This window comes from Fusarium poae, chromosome 4 (assembly GCF_019609905.1).
Source record: "Fusarium poae strain DAOMC 252244 chromosome 4, whole genome shotgun sequence".
Taxonomy (NCBI): Eukaryota; Fungi; Ascomycota; class Sordariomycetes; order Hypocreales; family Nectriaceae; genus Fusarium; species Fusarium poae.
Genome location: NC_058402.1, coordinates 8,198,263 through 8,214,125, shown reverse-complemented (window position 1 = coordinate 8,214,125; position 15,863 = coordinate 8,198,263). Strand labels below are relative to the sequence as shown.

Below are 15,863 nucleotides of genomic sequence, written 5' to 3'. Positions count from 1 at the left end.
AAGTGGGGTTAAGATCAGCCTTGAGTGACAGAAATGATCGGCACTTTGCTTGGTCAACATGCTCTATTAGTGGTCAATTCCTTTTGTCATATCTGTCTGGCGTAGTGTTTTGCAGCGGCCCACTTGTACCTTGGTGAGCATGACGATGAGACGCCTGGCCACCCGAATCTGAGGCGTCATTGTAGTGAGTGACATTGGTTCCTGATTCTCCATCTTTTAGTTCTCATTCCCATCGCCAAAAACCTCAACCAACTGCGAAATAAAAAAACAAATTCCATCCCATCAAATCGCCCATCATGGCGTCATCATCAACTCCATCAACTCCCCTTCTCTAGTTCGTTTAAACATCACCATCCAAAAGCAGTCAACAAATACTAACACTCTACAGCTCATGCATCGCCCACAACACTACCATCCTCTCAGAATGCACAACTTCAGCTTCGTCGCAGACTTCATCTCTCGCCTCTCTCATCCTTCCTAAAATAGAACACACAAACCCTCAAAAGCTCACCTACACCCATGGCCAGCACCAGATCCACTACGTCGCCGAGTCTCCATCCGAGCACCGAGACTACCCATCCGCCGGCGGTCTCACGTTCCTCGTCATCGCCGACTCGTCGCTCGGCCGTCGCGTCCCTTTCGGCTTCCTCTTCGAGATCCGCAAGCGCTTCCTTCAGCAGTTCCCCGAGAGTAGCGATTTCTCCGACATGCCCAACTACGGCGCTGCCTCGTTCAACTCGGAGCTCAAGTCCCTCATGGTAGACTACGGTACCACGACCGGCGGCCGCGACGACGCCATCGGAAACGCCAAGCGAGAGATTGACGACGTTAGGGGAATAATGACAAAGAACATTGAGAGTTTGCTCGAGCGCGGCGAGCGCCTTGACTTGCTGGTCGACAAGACCGATCGCTTGGGCGGTAGCGCGCACGAGTTTCGCGTGCGCAGTCGCGGTCTGAAGCGTAAGATGTGGTGGAAGAATGTCAAACTGATGGGACTGCTGGGTCTTGTGATATTCCTCATTATCATGGCGATTGTCATTGCGGTCAAGAATGGATCCTAAGGTAAAAAAAAAAATAGGGTGTGATTGTTCTCCTGAGCTCTTGAGCGTCGAGCCGTTCCTTTTCCGATTTCCTTTTTCTCTCTCGAAGCTATCTCTATTTCCTAAGGCGAACTGATGGGATTAACCCAGGCAAAAGGGTATAATTAAGCAACAAGATCCTCTTTCATCAATAAAACTGATACCCTATCGGTTTCTTGCATTCGTAATCGTGAAAAATGGCCGTAGCTTCCCGCCTGTGCCAATCCCCATATTCACTCCGTTTCGTAGTTTGTCGCTGTATCGTATTTCATCATCCATCGGCGTGCAATACATCGGTTTTGTCTCCGGTCCATCATAACTTTGGTTTCCTTCTCTCGCTCTCCTGATAAGCATATCCCTGCGTAACAGGATTAACCAATAATCCCATCGCCAAAGTCGCCGGAGCCCGTCGAAATTTGTCCGTAAAAAAAGCCGGGTGTATTGATGATGCGCATGGCAGTTGTTGTTGTTGTTGTCTGAGCGGTGGTTGCACTGCGACAAGCGTCGCTGGAGGACATGAAGAGCCCATTTTATTGATGAGTGGAATGTATAAGCTTGATAAAAAGCAAGTGCCGAAACAAGAATTATTACATTCTCTAAATTTGGTTGGAGAGGGGAGGTAACATTATAAGAAAGATTGGTTGTAGTTTCCTTGATCCTTGTTCAGGCGCCGAGGTCATGTTGATCAGCTTCTCCACATGCTTCGGTAATCACTCCGATGACCTTAGATTCAGTGTTGAATGACGGTGTCTCCGGGTATCAGCCGCGGAATCATATTCATTATCATGACAGAGACAAAAATAATGAAGAGAAATAACCGTTCAATCATACCGAAATACTGATACTATAATAATGATACCCGCGTAACACGCACGCTCAGCATTCTATGCTCCCATCCCATAACTCCACTGGTATTCCCAACAAAGCACCCGAGTCAAACATGTATAATTAATTACAAAGGAAACTTCAACGCCGCCATTGTTCCATCGGATTCTCCCTCTCTTCCTCTGCCGTAGGCAAGAATTCCGGCTGATAATCGTCGTGGCTCGCCCGGCCTGCTCTTCTCTCGCGTACTCTATCGCTCTCGGGAGCTGCTTCTGGGAGAGCCCTCTCTTCTGCCTCGGCGTCGCCTTCTTCAGCGTCTTTGCCATCACCAAACACCTTGTCCACATTGTCATCTTTTTCGATGCGTTGCATCAGATCTTGATCTGAGGGGAAATAAACTCGTCGAACGGCCTGGACTACCAGTTCGATAACAATGAGTGTGATAAGCTCCAGCAACACAATTGTCCACCATTGAAGTGTACAACCAAAATTGTCAATGAAAGCATTTCGGACAATATAAGGCCCAAAGCTAGTGGGCTTAATACCGGAAAGAGCCAACATCCACAAGAACCAACCAGCAACAGATACCAGACAACCGCCAAAGGTAATTATTGTCTTTGTATGGACTTCAAGAATTCTACCAAAGATTAGCGCACGACACGACACAGGACGAAGAAAAAAAACTTACAAGAGTTTGATGTTGATGAAAACGACAGCAACAGTGAAACTGACCATACCCATGGCGAAAATACTAGTGTCTTCGTCATAGAAAGTCTTATCGTAGACGCACCATGTGAAGTACCAGATAATGAAGCTGCCCGCAACACCCATGACCATCCACGCAAAGTACTGAGAGAATCGGAAACCAAGATTGAGCTGACCAAACGTGTACAGCTCAGGTACCTTCATCAGAGTCTCGGCCCGTAAATCCTTCTCGAAAATACCGAGAAGGATAACAGGGAGTGATGTGAAAGCACTATTGAACACAGTCAAACTCCATGACTCGTAGAGCGACGTTCCAGTGTAACCCGTATAGCGCTGGTAGTGAGCTTGCACAATGAAGAACAATATTTCCTTCCAAAATGTAGCGAGCACATATTTACCCGTCCTCATGTAATTCCATCGGCCGTGGACAAAGAGAAGTTTCTGCAAGAACCGGAACTGCGCGATTGAGTAGTCTGAGATTCGAGCAGCTTGCAAGCCTTCGCGACCAGAGATACCGATGCCAACATGGGAGGCTTGAATCATACCGATATCGTTCGCGCCGTCGCCGATTGCCAGAGTCATACTCTTTGGCACATATCTTCTGATCGAACGGACCAGGTTTGTCTTTTGCGAGGGCGAAGCTCGACAGCAGATGACAGAGTCAACACGCACGACAAGGTCATAAAAGAGAAGAGACAGCTCGTCATCTTCGTCAATCTTGGCAAGTGTTTGACCATCCACAACAACCACAGAGTGCGGAACCATGCCTCGACTAACATCATTCAGAGTCATGGTGATGGTCTCCTTCAATTCACCCAGAGTCGCGTCCAAGACATAAACCTCTGACCATGGCTTGCATACACGAGCAGAATGACCAATGTTGATAGCTGTCTCTCGTTTGTCGCCCGTGAGCATCCATACTTTGATGTTGGCTCGGCGTAGCTTGTCGATGGTGTCCGGGACTCCCTCCTGCAGCTTGTCTTCGATTGCGGTTGCACCAGCTAGCTCAAACTTTTGTTCAATGAGCTCTCCAGCAGCTTCAATCCTCTCTTGACGGTCGACCAAGCTAGTCTCGGCTTCTCTGTACTTGGCCTTCCATTGAGCATAGGAATCCTCGTCAATGTAACGATACGCATACAAAAGAGTACGAAGACCTTCGCTGGCGAAATCGTCCACGTGTTGAAAGCACTTCTCGAAAATGGCACCTTCGTTCGACGCCAGTGACTCATCAATCTTGCTGTCGGCATCGTCAAATGATGGCATGCGACCAAGACTCTGTCTGGGACTTATCGGACTCATCATGTCTGTAGAAGCGCGAGGTGAGCGAGCAAGCTGCTGAGACAAGCGCTTAAGATCGGTGGAACGACGTCCCAAGCTTAGTCTTAGCCCATCACGGTTGGATGATGACTCTGCCCTTGAGAAACCAAAACTGTTGCGAGGGCTACCGTAGGGGCTTCCATAAGGGCTGATACTTTGCTGTGTGCTCATTCGTCGTAGAGCTTGATCTTGTCTAGAAAGCCTTCGCTGACTGGTACGACGACCGATATCCCTTGCCTTTTCCTCGGCAAGGTTGCTCAGCTTCAAACGCTGCATGATGACATTGTCGGCTCCTTTGCAAAAGACACATATACGTCCATCAGGCATGCGGATGATGATCGACATTCTTTTTCTCTTACTGCTGAACTCGATCACGTCCAGTACCTGATAGGATTCAGTATGGAGGGAGCCATCTGTGTCCCGAGTTTCCAGCTTGATAGCTTGTGCGGGTCGGTCAATGACCAAGAATCCCAGATCTCTAGCAGCTTCCACAAGAGCAAGCTCATCGGGTGAGGCAGCTTGGAAATCGATGTCGCCATTGTCAGTCTTTTCAGGAAGACAGGTATGGCAGAGCGCAATACATAGAAGAAAGTGTTTGGCTTTTCGAGAGAATGGAGTGTTAGGTTTTCTCTGGATATAGTCGAGTAAATCCTCAGTTTTCATGTCGGTATTTTGAGCAGTGTTGACACTCGATTGCCAATGGCTTGCTGATATGGTTCTTGTAGGTTGTGGCCTTGAGAGTCCAGCAGCATCGTCATACTGTCCGTCGACAGTTATGGTAGGCACCGCGCTTCTAGTCGCTGACAGGTCCTTCATCTTTGACTTTCCTTTCTTTGGTCGCTCCGTCTCTTCTATCCGTTTGCGCTTCTCCTCTTGGTCTCTTTGCACGTCCATATCATGCAGACAAGCAACGCCAGCTACCGACAACTTGCGGAAGCGCATGATGTTTTCTGTGAGCGTTCCTGTCTTGTCAGAAAAGACGTAGCTAACCTGACCCAGGTTTTCGAGAATGGTGGTCGTGTTGGCCACCATGGGCGTATCAGATATTGGGTCATACATATCATTATCCTGTAAAAGATAGAGTTGACCCAGCTTGATAATTTCAAGACTGATGTACAACGACAACGGGATCAGTGTGTTAAACATGATGATGAAGCCAAAGAAAATTTCCTTAAATGGAATCTGGGCACTCCACAAGCCGCGGCGGACGATGTACCAAGCAAAGTCTTCAGTGCGATCTCGCCACAGGTAGTAACCGATAGTCAAACCCATGGTGAGCATGAGGACAATAAAAATCTGCACCATGATCATCCTATTAATGACTGATTGCATAGCAGGTTTTTTGGCCTGCACATTCTTGTTTGCGTTCATGCGAATCTTGCACTCCTCGCCGGTATTGACGATAATGCCAATCGCTTCGGCTGTATTGCGAAGAGTAGAGCCTCGATAGACAACATTGTTCATGGAGAGGGGTAGAGTTTCGCCATCAACCGTTACGCGCCCATCATAGCTGTAAAGGTCCAGGTTGGGGTTTTCGGAGATGACAGTAGCTTGTGTTGCTCGCAGTCCCTCCATGGTGTTGCACCGTTCAGCAAGTAAAGGACATGCTTGCTTGCTCTTGAGGTTCGTCTCACCATCGAGAGCCATTGTATCAATGTATGCGATACCATTGGGACCTGTGGCGTGCAAAAGCACAATGTCAGCCGGGACGGCATCGTCACGGCGCAACCTGATAACATCGCCCACGCGAACGTGTTGCCATTGAACTGAGGTCCAGTCTCCATCAGTTCCGACCTTTTTTGCGCCTGTACCTCCCGTTTCAAGATCATCGAGCATGTGTTCTTCACCACTTCTTGATTCCTTTTCCTTCCTCCTCTTCATTTTCTCAGCATGACGTACGCGACCCTTTTCAGTGGCTGCGGCTCGATCCGTCAAAATCCAAGCCTCGCTGCGGTTCTCCAGACGATCAAGCTTGTAACGCCTATAATCATCATAACCTTCCTTGGCCATACTGAATGCGACAAATACACCCAGAGGCGCAATGGTAGTCCACCGTCCGACTGTACTTAGACCAGGAATCATCTGGATCGTTCCCACAACAAGGAAATAAAAGTTTCCAAGTTTGCTGAACTGAAATATGAGCTGTTTAGGGAAGAAATCATAGATGGTGTAACGGCTCGACCGGATAAAGTTACTGATATAAGGCTTCCCTGCGCGCTCATCGATAAGACCATCAGCGTTCCGATGTGTTGGGTTGAGAGGTACATGACGACCGTCAGGTAGAGGCTGAAGAGGTTTTTGGCGAAGTATCGTTTCGACAATCACCTTTTGGTGGAATTCTCCGAGTTGTTTGCGCGTGCGTTCTTTCCATGTCGGCTTTGCGCTTGGTCCAATCTTTTTCTCGCGCCTTTGACGAAGGTACTTTTTGATGTCGGCTCGCACCGAAGACTTTTCACCAGAAGAATTGACATTGAATGCGACATTGCCAGTCTTGTCGACAGGCGAAATATCGGTTCGGTCGCCATAATCGGGAGGACCCGAAAGGTCAGTGGATAATTCGGTTCTTGAGGGAATTGGGTGCAATTCGTATGGCCCGCTTGCCCGTCGACGTGTGCCATCATCGGGTCGTCGAGACCGAGACCTTGAAGCAGATCTCAAATCGGTGTCATCGGCAGAAGATCGACGCGGTGGGCGATCATTGTTAGGATCCGTGTAAGAGCGTCGTGTATTTCGCGGTCGAGAGAAATTGGTCGATGTTCGTGGGTATCGTTCATCAAGGGCAGCAAGATCACGAGCTACGTCGTCATCATCGTTATTTCCGGGCTGTAGCGGGCGTCGTCCGTTATTGTCGCTGGGGTAGGGAGCCATTTCAAGGCCGTTGAAACGGTTGGAGCATCTGGAACAGGCGTAGCGAACGGTGGAGAGATCGTGGAGTTGATGCCGGTTTCAGCTAGAGTAATGATGTATTGGAATGTGTCGGATTGATGCTTCCAACTGTAAGCCGAAAACTCGAATAGAAAAAGAGAGTAAGAAAAAGAATAATAGCTTGGGGAGGATGAGATTATGTGGATGTTTTGGCAGGATTGAGCTGGTTGGGCTGAGCTGGGGTAATCAGACTAACGGGATCATATACAGCCCGAAGCGGCGATTACTGATTACATGCAGCCCGTAGTTTGGTCTTAGTCCAGTACCCAGCACAGGCGGAGTCTATAAGCCAGCAATACATGCCAGCCTTGGAATCCTATTAATTGTCTTGGATTAACAAACCAGCCTTCTAAACTACTAAATACCTATTAAACTGTCAGCTCTTCTACTCCGGACAGTCGGAGAATATTCTCATCCCGTATCCTCCTCGCGAATCAAGCGGGCAACGTGCACGTTGAGGCGCAGCAAATCTGCACTAATCATCAGCCCAAAAACAACCAAATCAAATCCTCGCAGTATGTAACAGGGCCCTTGATATCAGACAATGCGCTGTAACGCATCAGACTCGCCTGATTGGCACGGTATGGTCCAGCCAAGTCGCTAACCAATACCTTAATCAACGCCACCAAGCAGCAAAATAAGCTCTAGTTCTCCAAGTTCCGAGAAATGGGGAAATAACCGTTTCAATATTGTTGAAATGGGCTTCTTGCAATCTTCGGAGGATGCCAATTGAGAACAATTTGACTTTGCTTCTTGCACATGATCTACATACACTTTGATCAACATGTCTCTCAAAGCTGACCAACACATCATCGTCACACATGCAACGTAGAACCAATCATCTCTGTCCCTCCGCCTCGAAACATACGCATGTCTATTCACAGCCACTGACGATAATAGATAGACCCTGCCGCTTTCTGACATGCATGTACGGATACGCGTGGGAGTTGACGAAGCGGCACCAGAGAGCATAGACGATACGCTTTGCAGATTTGGAGCAAGGCACTTTCATGTACTGGAACAGCCGAATGACAAACTACCGCATTATGAGACATTGATTAACCTTGATTTCATCCGAGCTTGGACAAGCTTTATTTATTCAACCGTCACACTATTCTAAAGTGTACTTTGTACTATACACACCTCCGAACCATCCGTCAAGGCTCGACTTGCACAAGTGTATCAGCTTTGTTTTATAATGACTTATATCATTACGGTACTCAATCACGGTTCACAAGAATCACAAAAATGAACAAAAACTGAACATAACCCCATTTTTATTCCGAGTATTCCACACCAAAAACCCATGCCTTCATGTCCGACAGTAGGCTTCCAAGTAACGTCCTATTGACGCCTACCGAGGACAGCAACCTAGCTGCTCATAAACTCCACAAGGTACTTCCCATGTACCTTGAAGCACAAAGAAAACCCTAGTCCCCATTAAAGAGTATGATCCCAAGGACCCGAAGTAAGCCACCGGGGCTTTCCCAGCATCCAACGTGGTACCTCAAAGACATGGTACCAACAACTTATTAAAATACTATCGTCCATATCTTGTTCTCCAACAACAATGTGTACGTACAAATTAGGCCCAAGAAGACAACGTGCGGTGGTCAGACAGCGTCGCTCGAGGTAAAAAGGCCAAAAGGCAAATGCCTTCAGTCCATAAAGTGAAAGTGTTGAACAGAAACCACCCAAGGGATAAACGAGATGCGGTAAGGATTCAATAGAACTGTCGACGCGCAAGAAAAGAGTTGGAAAATTGTACGATCGCTGTGTTGTGCCCGACATACATGACCGATGTAAGAAGTGTATCGTCATGCAGGTTCATCATGGCCGTAGATGGGGTGAGAATCGATCAAGCTGAGTACCGTAGGTATCAAAGCTGGTAAAAGTGAAGAATGAAATTGTCCAAAGAAAGTCGCCTACAAAAAGGCGGAAAGAAAGGAGATCCCAATGGTATAATATGCCAAACGCCCTAGTATGAGATACATACAGTAAAAACACGCCACCAACACCTATACCCGCCCAGTACTGCTTGCTCAGTTTCCTTGAGCATGGGGCATTGCCTCAGGGGATAGGCTTGAAGGGTCAACTGCGTCGAACTGCACAAGCTGTTCCATGTCGAGATCAGCCTGTTGATGATGTTGAACATATCCAGGAGAAGGCGTGTGCATAGGCATGTTGATGGTGTGCTTGGAATACATCTCGTTCAGGCCAGTTCCGTCCTCCGAGACGGCGCATGATCCATCGTTGACAGGATACATGTCAGTTGAACCAGGGCGTCCCATCATCGACATGGGAGGTGACTGCTCCAGGATAGAAGGCTCACCACCGTTGAAAGAGATAGGAGACACAGATGTAGGAATGCCCTCACCGTTGGCCATGGGCGAGAGGAATCCATTGCCGTAGGGTGTGTTGTAGTTAGACTGAGGCACCTCGGGGCCAGGAGGGAAGAATCCTGGGCTAGGAGGAAACTCCGCAGGGGAAGCAGTGGTGGCTGACATGGGATATTGGCGCATATCCAAACCAAAGCCTGCCTGAGTGTCGATGCGCAAGTTGGGTGCCATGTTGCTGGGAGGTTGAGGCACAGGAGCGTAGATGTGAGGGTTGTGCTGAGGAGGAGGAGGAGCCATCTCACCGGGAGGCTGGATGTAGAAAGAGGGCATGGGCTGGTTCTGGAACATGGCAAAGTCAACAGGGCCAGGAACTGAGCGACTACGCTGGCGCTTGTGGCCAGGACCAGCACGCATGCCAGAGTGCATCTGATGGATGCCCCACTGTTGCTCTTGGAACATGCCGACATGGTGAGGGTTGAAGCTGGGCTGCGAAGAAGGTCGAGCAGTCGGTGAGACAGGGGCCGACACGGAAAGGGCGTGGGGGTCGTTGTAGGGATTGGGGTTGTGGCGGTTCATGAAAGACTCGAGCGAGACGAGCTTGGCGAGTTGACCACTGAGAACCTTGGGGTTACCACCGAGATGGTGAACCAGGCACTGGGTAGCCTGGAGATCTTCAGTAAAGTCACCACACTGAAAGAATCCGTTGGTAGTAGGCGATGAGTCCATGAAAAAGTTCGGGGGCCTGTTCAACTCAATGACAATTCCGCCGAGCTTGGTTGGGTCTCCTTCGCCATTCTCGAGGAAGATGTTCTTGATGGATGAGAACGGATACTCGATCTTGTAGCCAGCCTGTTCGTTGTTGATGTAGTAGGTCATGGTGCACTTGTCAGGCGAGTAGAAGATGATGAGATCCATCGTGTTCTGTCCAACTCGAGTCCATTTTCCGATGCTGAGAGATCGGCAAGTGAGATGATGAATCACTGCTGTCAAATTAGCACAAATCATAAATACTGTAGATAATTGCAACTCACAAACTTTGCCCTGACCTCCTTGGTCGCCGCCGAGCATCATGTTACCGTGACCAAAAGGCACCAGTCCAGTGCGGCCAAGATAACTTCCACCAAGACCCTTACCAGACTCCATAGCCTGCATGGCAAGATAAGCTCGCATCGATTCAGGAATTGAGTCAATATCTTCACCGGTCTCCAGGCTCTTCTTGGCCAACAACTTGATCTTGGCACGTCTAGTAATGTTAGCAGGGTAATCGAGAAAAGCTGAAAAATGACATACCGGTTCTGGAACCAAATCTGAACAGACCTCTCGGTCATGTTGATTTCATCAGCAATTCTCTCACGAACAGTAGCGGTGGGTGTGGGGTTGTTGTTGAATTCCATCTCCAGAGTTGTCAGCTGATCTTGAGTAGCACGCTGTCGCTTCTGGTTCTTTTGCTGTTGAGTGAGAGTGCTCTTGCGAGGGGGTCGTCGTGAAGCAGAGTTGCCACCGTTGGCAGAGGGGGAGGGCGACTCCCTCTTCATGCCGGCTGAGACAGGAGTAGGAATGGATGGTGAGGATGTTGTGGGTGTGGTGACCTCTTGGACACTGCCCAGAGCCATGGATTGATCCATTTCCGTGGCCATTTTGAAAAGTAGATCGCGGGTATGCGATCACTTTCTGGTAGAGATTATGAGATAAAATAAAACAGTGGTCGAGATATCGATTGCCGTAGCGTGAATATACAAGCGGGTGTCGTTCGATTAAGCTTGATTCACAAAACGCGTGTTAAAGTGATCGGTATTATCAGGCAGACTAAGAGACAGGGACGGAGCCGAAGTCGACTAGTCGTTGCAAGAGATGTGTTGAGTGGTTGTTGATTCGATTATCAGTACAGATAAAGAATGTAGTCCTGATTCTTTTAGAAAACAGGAAGAATAAAGTATCGTTATGGCGGATTGGTTGGTGGTCTCGAATGGTTTCGACGTTTTTAAAACGTTACGGACGGGAGACAAAACTGGTGTAAGAGCTGTGTGAGCTTGAGTGAGCCTAAAGAAAGGAATGGACCCGGAAAGAGTGACGGGAACCGAATATGGCTTGAAAGTTTGAATAATTCAAGAGAGTGACTATAAGGAAAAAAGAATGAACAAAAGGACGAGGGGGAAGAAGCAGAAGAAGCGGTCACAAGGAAGGAGTGGACTGGCGATGCGAGATTGAAAAGAGAAACGGGGGGGAGTTGGGGATGGGGATGGGGGATGTCTTCAAAGGAGAAGCCTAGCTTAGCCCTGCACTGAATATGCAGAGTCAGTAGTTACCTGCTGGTGCTGCCCCCTCCACCACGGGCACCTCGATCGGAGAAAAGGTACTAAAGCCTGTACCCTGGCCAAGGTACCACCCCTAGTGGTGTGGGGACACGACGCGGTGCAAAGGCCTCAGAAACTGGGAAAAAGAAAAAGGATGGGGACCTCGACCCAAAGTACCCTGCCGCCGACTCAGCGTCTGAGTTGCGGGTACCTGAGCAGTGGCTTGACGGAGCTACCTAGCCCCAGGTACTTCCGTCTCCTGACTGGGCGGCGCACCTTGGTGGAGGGCAGAGGTTGGACAACAGCTTAACGCGCCAAGGGGCTGTGACCGTTGCAAACCACATCGCGGCGTACAATACTGTAGCTGTTGAGGGACCAGGGGGTTATGCATTGCAGCCCTGAAGCCGACCGAACCTAGCCATGGACCTAAGCCTAGCCATTCACACGTACCCCCTGGTCCCACTACAAGTCGTTCAACTCAGCCAGACTTTTGAGAGAAAAGCACGAAGGCCTCAGAAACGTTGTCTAGTCTGTGTCCATGTTAGTACAAACTAAACCAACACTTGTGAGATAACACAAAAGGGACACAGGTAGGTTGTGATTGACCTCCTTTTCAGCCTTGTCTCTTAGGTCAATGACCAAGGTTAACAAACGTTACTCGTAGATAAGCGATTTCTTCCAGAAGAGGAATTTTGTCTCTTCCTTGGTCGTCCACCATTGCACTCCTCTGAGCAGTTATGTAGCAGGCCCCTTCCTTGCCCAAGAAGCCAGCCGTGTCACATCCAGCCCGCGCGATGTGCACGAGGGAGGGGCCTCCTAGTGAGTGGTGCTGATATCCGTAGACTATAGCGGACCCAAGTCAAGCGCAAGAAGACTTTGTGAACGAACCATTGACGAGTGACTGACGAGAAACCCAGGTGTTCACACCCACTTAAACTGTGCAAGCAGTCCACATCCGACACCACCACAAACATCCCAGCTCCCAACTCAAAGAGAGACATCCATTTGTCCATCAATTTTAGGCGGTTGTGGCCAAATAGATTCCTGTTCGTATTGACACCTCTTGGCCTAGACTTGATCGGATTTCGGTCCGTCGTTCGGTTTTGTGAAATGCAAAGCCGTTGCCGCCTTTGGGGACGGAACATGCTGGGTGATAAAGCTTGTGGTCAACAACCCTGGATCAACGTCCAGGGGCCCCGCAAGACTACTGCTGGGGAAGACATCATCCATTTTGGCACGTTCATTGTTGCTCGCGGTCGTACTTCTAAAACGTGTAGAATCACTGTGTATACATATTCGGTCTGTTCGGTCCGCCTCTGCAGGCTGAGGTTCTTGATCTCTTGCCACATGTCACATTGGGCTTCGCTACATATGAGTCTGTGTCAGTCTGACACCAACAGAAACTGACATCGAAAGACCTGATCGGCGTTCTCGTCCCAGACATCAGACCAGGGTATATGTCATGCAACAAAGAATCCGTTGTGGCTGATGGATGCACTGCAGTTGACTTTTGGCGGGGACGGTAGAACGGATAGCTCTCTGCAAAGCAGTCCTAGCCAAGGCGCAAGGACGCGGCGAGAAGCGGATGAATGGTTGAGCGATGTACGGGAGTGGAGTTGAAGTGTCCATGAGAGTTTGCAAGCACAGAGAGTGGGGTGGTATCGGCAGGGCACGGTACCTGCGTATCAGGGGCAGGCAGGGCTCTTGCTCTTGCTGACTTCCTTTCTGAGGTTCCCGTCAGTTATTTGTGCGCAGTCGAGCTTACATTGATGGTGTTTTGTGCATTGTGCATATTCATTGGGCCCTTGTTCTATCCACTAATGCAAGGCACACGCCAATCAACGGAGTGGCTTCAGTTTAGGGGACGACAGGGAAACGGCCCCCAAGACGGAGCGGCAAAAAGGGTGCTGTATCTTGCACAACTTCAACCCCTATTGGCCGCCATTCCAACGTTAGCCCTTCCTGCCAAAAAAGGAAACCGAGAAACGCCGCCGGTCTTGCCCTATCGAACCGTCGCGTATTCCAGTAGGGAAGGCGTCACCAGATGGTTCCAAACAGGCGCTACACCCATGGTTCTTTCTTGATTTGTTCCCGATTGTTATTTTATGTCACAACGCCAAGAAATGTCACTGTGAGAAGAGTCCAGGGAAAGTCAGTCTATCAAAATATTCAACAACAACAACATGACCGTGCGCCCGCTCAACTTCATGGTGTCGGGTTCGACTTTGTCATGATGATGAATGTCGATCGCAGAACGGCACAGCACAGTGGTCGAAGTGTCATGCTCCCGTCTATCGGCTGTTACTCCCCACATGGAAAAAGAAAAGAAAAGGGACAAATCATTTGGCTCTGACGTTGAGGTTCTTTTTCGTGAATTTGCGCTAGAGGATCAAATACAACGGCACTTGTACGAAGGGTCTCGGCTTCCTGACAACTTCTGTGTCTGGGTATCAATGTCGGCTCACTCATATACCCTTGACCATTACACAAATGGGGGCTAAGCTGACAAGAGTCCAGAAACATCTACCAGCCAAGACCTGAGAATACCGAGGATCAAGGTTGAGCCAGAATGCCTGGTCATGAATCAACATCAAGCGGCCTGATCCATGCTCTCCGAATGGTTTCACCAACTAACATCTATCCACAATAAGTTTCGATGATACCAAGAAACGTCCCTCGAATTCTGTCTATCGGCCTTTTTTACATCATCTGTCACATCGCATCCGTTTCGACATCCATAGTACATTTCTCAACTCGTGACTTGATATCGGCAAGCCAACCATGGGTGTATCGGAACTATCACCCCCTCGTCGGTACAAATTCCCAGTAAGTCGGTTCTGAAGAAGCGAATTATCGACTCCTGAGTAATTTATATTAATCAACAACTGCATGAACGAGTCAAGGGAAAGACCTTCTGAATCTAGAAGCTCCCTTCGGAGGCCTTCTTTTGAACCAAGCTCCAACTTTCGGATAACATCTTTCTTCCTTCTCCAACTTCTCATGATCCCATCACGCTATCCAGATGCTCTACATACGCGTCACTTACGGATCTCACGTACCTTGCAGCAAAATCCTTTCTCATACCATGGCCATCCCACCACGCCAGATCTCACCTAACTTCAGGAGCCGCTGAAAACTAAGACCCTGTTCCTGCAGTAGTCACCCGCCCCATCGTCATTATGTGGATCGTTTATTCTTGGCGAGGCCTACGCTCCGTCTTTACTTCCAACCCCTTTTCCATGAAGGCGGTTTTCTTTGTGACCACCCAGTTGGCACTGCTTGTGATCAACGTCTCCAACAGAGGTTCACCTAGAGGCTCAGTTTAGGCCATTGACGTTGGGGCCAACCAATGGTCAGGGCTTAGAAACATTAGCTCTTCTGTCACTTGGGACTTTACCCATAGAGGAAAGATTGAATATGGCATCAAAAAAAAAAGAGTCAGGAACATTCAGGTGACTGCTCGTCCCAACAGTCGGCGACAGATGGTTTGTCGGCCACCGTAATCTGTTACATGTCGGCTTTGCCACCAGCAAAGCCTCAACCGTTGTGGCTGCTCTTGAAAGTCTGGACACAGAATGCTCTTCGCTAGTGCATGCATTTATGCAAAAGACATACTTGGTAAATGTGGCAATGATTCGGAGGACATTCGACTTTCTTTACCGGCTCCGAATTCTTTCCGGGCGGTTCGGAAGGGATGAGAGAAGATCAAACATGACAAGTCAAAAAACAAACTGATTGTCGTCGAAGCATTCTCGCTCTGTACTGCTTGCCGGTTCAGGTCCGCTACCCCTGACGTGGTTCTCTGAGCTTGTATCTGGGGACATGTGTTTAGTGCCTTGCAGGATCATCATCCAAAACCAACCACACCAACCAACGCTCGACTTTCTCCGGTTGGATCCACATCGTGTTGCAGTTTTACCTCACCCGATCAAGTCTAGGGGTACCGATCGCCCCATCAAGACCAACTCCTTTCGCCTTTCTCTCTGTCGAGGGATGAAAGATACAGAATGCGCTCCTAGTTCATATGTGAATAGGAATATCCACCGTCATGGGAAGAACATTCACGATGCAACATGAAGCAATCATTTGGCCTATGGGAGATGAAATATCGATTCCCGATTCAAATTCTGGGCTTCACATGCTGGGTCACTCCAAAGATTCTTGGTACAAGCGTCTACCCCAACTGTCTAACGTCTTGCATGAATTCTCGGGATGTAAGTGTTTCGTTTTAGTAGGGATGATGTCGCTGGTGACATTTCTTCCGCTGGCAATTGACAGCACCAGTCAGAATACGGCAAACCATTTTCTAGCGACGATAACACATCTGCTTATTATTATCTTGACTGCTGAGGTCGAAAAGCACAGACGAATGTCAATGG

The 15,863-nt window shown here is 48.8% G+C and overlaps 3 protein-coding genes across 3 annotated transcripts; 1 reads left to right on the top strand and 2 right to left on the bottom strand.

The window, feature by feature from the left end:
• Positions 1 to 296: 296 nt before the first annotated feature.
• On the top strand, positions 297 to 1,061 carry FPOAC1_012794 (uncharacterized protein; the record flags this gene model as incomplete). Its single annotated transcript, XM_044857142.1, has 2 exons — positions 297 to 334; positions 389 to 1,061. 2 exons carry the CDS (start codon positions 297 to 299, stop codon positions 1,059 to 1,061), a joined length of 711 nt encoding a protein of 236 aa, XP_044704455.1.
• Positions 1,062 to 2,045: 984 nt separating this feature from the next.
• FPOAC1_012793 (uncharacterized protein) lies at positions 2,046 to 6,794 on the bottom strand (the record flags this gene model as incomplete). The annotated part of the gene is made up of 2 exons (XM_044857141.1): positions 2,046 to 2,541; positions 2,593 to 6,794. The coding sequence occupies 2 exons, from the start codon at positions 6,792 to 6,794 to the stop codon at positions 2,046 to 2,048; spliced, it is 4,698 nt and encodes a 1,565-aa protein (XP_044704454.1).
• Positions 6,795 to 8,893: 2,099 nt separating this feature from the next.
• On the bottom strand, positions 8,894 to 10,827 carry TRF2 (Transcription elongation factor SPT4; the record flags this gene model as incomplete). The annotated part of the gene is made up of 3 exons (XM_044857140.1): positions 8,894 to 10,170; positions 10,222 to 10,433; positions 10,481 to 10,827. 3 exons carry the CDS (start codon positions 10,825 to 10,827, stop codon positions 8,894 to 8,896), a joined length of 1,836 nt encoding a protein of 611 aa, XP_044704453.1.
• Between the last annotated feature and the right edge of the window lie 5,036 nt (positions 10,828 to 15,863).